Raw genomic sequence first — 4,280 nt, 5'->3', positions numbered from 1 at the left:
AAAAAAATGAATCTTTTCAAATTTAAAGACTTTATACAAATAATTATATATCAAGTTTTACTTTTATTCATACCTTCAAAACTGAAAGATACACATATTAATTAATAATTTAATTAAAAACATAACACAATTTATTACTTCTAAAATCTAGTTATTTAATTCCAAGGTTGTTGAAAATATTTCTCTCATTTAGACACTATTACCAAACACTAAGCACGTTTTTTCTTAAAAAAGAAAAAGCTTTCAAGGAAATAATTTAAATATTGAGATGCGAGGGAAAATATACATTATCTTACAATATATTCTAACCGTGCCAATCCGCAGCCAAATTTTCTGTAGGAGTACAAATAACTAGGAAGGTGTAGGGGAATAATAAGGCCATTATTTGTGTAGTACATGGCTGCTAAATTTCTCATGCACATTTTTGACTCTCGAAAGGTTTTGGAAATCACAGGAATGACAATATCGCTGCTCGTAATCGCCTCTCTAATATCACTACTTTCCTCATCCTCCCTCACCCTGCATATACGAGTTGACCCACTGCGAAGATACTTGTCTCTATAATCTCTCAATGTCTCTTCCGCATCATCTTCGTGGCAAACAATGCATACTTCAAACTTCTTCTGTACCAAACTTCCTAATCCGGCGCTTCTGCAAAATACAAGATCTGTTTAATGCTCACTACTTTATTCTTTGATCAAACAAAGAGAAATATATATGATCTTTTACCTGCTTAACTCTCTAAGCCGGGCTAACTTTACAACCCCATCATGAAAGCTTTCTATGTCTCCCCAAAATGCATAGCAATCACGCATGAACAATGCCCTCAGATTTTGCATCCTGCTCACTGCGTAGGGCAGGCTATGTAAACCAGAACAACCAGCCAAGGTCAAACGCCGGAGTTGTGCCAAGTCGCCCATTGTGTTTGGAAGGTTCCTTAGCCCTGTACATCCTAGCAACTTCAGCTCCTGCAGTTGAGATAAATTACCTACAGTGCTTGGAAGCTTGCTTAGCCCCGTACAACCTTCCAAATTCAACTTTACAAGCTGAGTCAAGTTGCCCACGCTGCTCGGAAGGCTTGTCAAGTTGGCACAACGATACACACATAACACCTGCAATTGTGACAAGGTGCCAAGTGCGTTTGGAAGTGTTGTGAGAGCTGCACAATTCCGCACATACAAGCATCGGAGATTCACCAAGCTGTCAACTGTTTTCGGGATTCTCGTAGGACTTGCACATTGCTCTACACTTAAAACCCTGACATGGGCCCAATTGCTATCCAGTTGCAATCTGTTTCTTAATGTTAACCATGTATAAGTCTCATTGAATTCACAATTTCTAATTTCTATCCATAACAAATTTGGAGCTAAATTTCCAATGTTGCCTACTACTCTTGTATTTTGCACAAGTAGGAAGCGGAGAGAAGGCATTCTTATATGTAAGCTCACTGGCTCTTTTTCATTCTCTCCTGTGTAAACAAGCATATTTATTCTCTCTGCTCTGTCTCTGCTCAAAACTCTGTGTGTACACATTGGCAGCCCCAATCTGCTACTATTATCAAGCTGCTCTTGAATCTTTCTTCCTATTCCTTGCAAAAGGTCATGCATATCAAGGAGATCTTCAGGGCTAGTCTTCTTTATAGCTATAAGCATTTTCAGCAAAAGATTCTTGAGTGCTGTTTGAACTCTGTTTGGGTATAAAACTTCCCAGAAGATAACAGCGTTATTTTTCCCCTCACCAGCAAAACAACAAGCAATATCCAGAAATATTTCCTTCTCAACATGGCTGAGTCCATCGTAACTGATTTGGAGGACTCTGGATATTTCTTGATTTTCCCCAATGTTATAGAGAGCTTCTTCCCAACATTGGACGTCGATGGGCTCTTTCTTATCAAACAAATGTGCCCCAATGACTTGTAATGAAAGGGGATGCCCCATGCAGGCTCTTGCAATTCTTTTAGAAAGATCTTTGTACGGGTCCTTCGGGAATGCCCTCGAAAAGGCATGCCAGCTAAACAATTCAAGGGCTTCACCCTCCTGTACCCCAGTCATGTGAATAACTGAATCAACCTTGGCAAGGTTGAGTATGTGGTTGTCTCTGGATGTAATGATGATTCTGCTGCCCGGCCCAAACCAATCCCCATTCACTGCATCCAAGTGGCTCGAATCATTCACATCGTCCAAGATGAGAAGGGCCCGAACTCCTCGCAATAGGTTTCTCATCAGCGATTTCCCCTCGGCAACGCTTGAAACTTCTCCCTGGTAATTCACCAATCTTTTTAGAATCGCCTGTTGCAAGTCCACAAGGGTACTCTTTTTCTGCGCAAAGAAACACGCATCAAATTGAGCATGAATTGTATTGTAAACAGCCTTGGCCAAGGTGGTTTTACCGACACCGCCTATACCACTGACTCCCACCCTCACTGTGGTATGAGACGAAGTCGGGTCTAATTTATTGATTAGGTCACACATATTCCTTTTGAGTCCCACGGGATGCTCTGGGATGTCCAGCGGCGTAATCTTCAAGGTCTTTAACACGTCCTTCATAACTCTTTTCACCAGTCTTCCCTCGTAACTGCAAATTGCATTCCATTTATTAAACATTACTGTTTCTATTTTAAAGCTGTTACTAAACGCAAGGTGACTTCAATTCAACAAAGACAGCCAGTCAATACTGTTACACTGACTTGGAAGCATTTTACGAATGCATAAAACGATAAAGAAAAATTTCTACATATGAAGATTATTGGAACATAACATGAGCATTCACAATTATCAGTTCCCCAATCAAATTACAAATGTTAGGAGGATAGGTAGAGATTTGCTGTTAGTAAAGAGGGGTTGAAAAAACATCTAATTCCTTATGCAGGAAGTGCTGCTAGCCACTAATAAAATGCCACTGATCATTAATTCCGTAAGTAATTTATGAAAACGATGTGTTGGTATAAACTAGGAAGATCAGGCTATTTTGAAGGCTATAGAAAGAAACAAATTGTTCACCAGGCAATGGGCTAATATCATAACTAAGCATCTGAAAAAGGTTGATTTGAAGAAAAACATGAAAATTGCTTACCTCAATTCACCGTCCCTTGTCCAACCAGAAAGAGAAGATATTTGATGAAGAGCATTCTTCCATTCCTCGATAGTTTTCTCATCCTGCTGATCTAAATGGCTGTAATGTTTTTGGAATGCCTCTTCGAATGGACCTCCTTCTCTTTGAGGGTAGCGAACATCGGACGGTTCCACATCATAAAACAGAGGAATGACGAAGCCATTGGATCTCCACATCTGGGCCGCCCCCTTCAGACACCATGTTGATTCTGCGTAGTGTTTTGAGAAAATCGGGATGAATATGCCACATGTTTGAATGGGTATCTGCAAGCTGGACTCAATTTCTTTGCCCTTGTGCAGTTCTTCGCTGTCGAGGAAAACCCAGAGTCCCGCTCCAGAGAGAGCTTCGTAGAGATGGTCCACAAAAGTTGTCCTAACGTCTTTCCCGCGAAAGCTGAGAAACACATTATATTTGTTGTTGACATCCAAGGGGATTTTTGTGGCAGGAGGCTGATACTCATCAAAACCCTCATTGGGATGGCAGAGGGTTTTCGAGGTGGAAGCGTGAGAGTGAACGGAAATCTCCATCACTTGTTCTGAACAAGTTTGAAGTGTGGCGCAAAAGAGAAAGAATGGATATGCAGTCGCGATAGCGAACAGGTTAAGGTATACAAAGTCGGATGCAGTAAACGTCAGAGAGGGATTTGCCGGACACCATTTGGGCTGGAACTGTCAATATTAACTTTCTTGAGAGTGGGTGAGATCGAGGCCGAAATCGAATAAAAAATAAATGGCTAACGTAAATCTCGAAGAAGTAAGCTTGTCCAATTGGATAAAGATTGAAAATGAAATTGACGATCATAGCTGCTACTAAATATAGGTCTCTCGGGCTATATCGCCATGTTTTTTTAATATATTTATTTAGGCTGTAGGTTCCATATTTACACCATAGGCGTTCCCAATATGAACAGAATGAGCTGATTTTGAAGATCGATGGTCACAAATACAACATAAGGCTGGACGACCATTGAAGCGCAAGAATTAATGGTGACTTGACAGGCTTGAGTTAGACAGAATTTGGTCTCTTGCTAAGTATAGATGTCCATGTATTTCATCTCTATCTAGGCACATATGGGGGTGTGATCTCTAACTCGAGGGCAGGCACCATAGACTGCAAGTTAACCTGTCATGAAACACGATGATAGAGTCCAGCTGGCAAGGGATAAAATC

At 40.7% G+C, this 4,280-nt stretch overlaps 1 protein-coding gene across 1 annotated transcript; it reads right to left on the bottom strand.

Moving 5' to 3' along the window:
* Nucleotides 1-287: 287 nt before the first annotated feature.
* LOC149558083 (disease resistance protein Roq1-like) lies at nt 288-4,078 on the bottom strand. The gene is made up of 4 exons (XM_089830617.1): nt 3,998-4,078; nt 3,073-3,779; nt 730-2,574; nt 288-651 (listed from the first exon to the last, which is right to left on the bottom strand). Exons 1-4 carry the CDS (start codon nt 4,076-4,078, stop codon nt 288-290), a joined length of 2,997 nt encoding a protein of 998 aa, XP_089686743.1.
* Nucleotides 4,079-4,280: the final 202 nt, after the last annotated feature.

The sequence above is a fragment of the Cupressus sempervirens genome, chromosome 5, assembly GCF_028749045.1.
Source record: "Cupressus sempervirens isolate cs-2001-9-10 chromosome 5, ASM2874904v1, whole genome shotgun sequence".
NCBI lineage: Eukaryota > Viridiplantae > Streptophyta > Pinopsida > Cupressales > Cupressaceae > Cupressus > Cupressus sempervirens.
The sequence above is the reverse complement of the archived record's forward strand: the minus strand, read 5'-3'. Positions and strand labels throughout refer to the sequence as shown.

Excerpts from the sequence above, each read along its gene's own strand:
- LOC149558083 (XM_089830617.1), bottom strand. The coding sequence starts at position 4,078 with ATGGTCGTCCAGCCTTATGTTGTATTTGTGACCATCGATCTTCAAAAT. Across the intron at positions 2,575-3,072 it reads ACAAGGGACGGTGAATTGAG|TTACGAGGGAAGACTGGTGA; the intron begins GTAAGCAATTTT and ends TGCAATTTGCAG. Across the intron at positions 652-729 it reads CGGCTTAGAGAGTTAAGCAG|AAGCGCCGGATTAGGAAGTT; the intron begins GTAAAAGATCAT and ends TGTATTTTGCAG.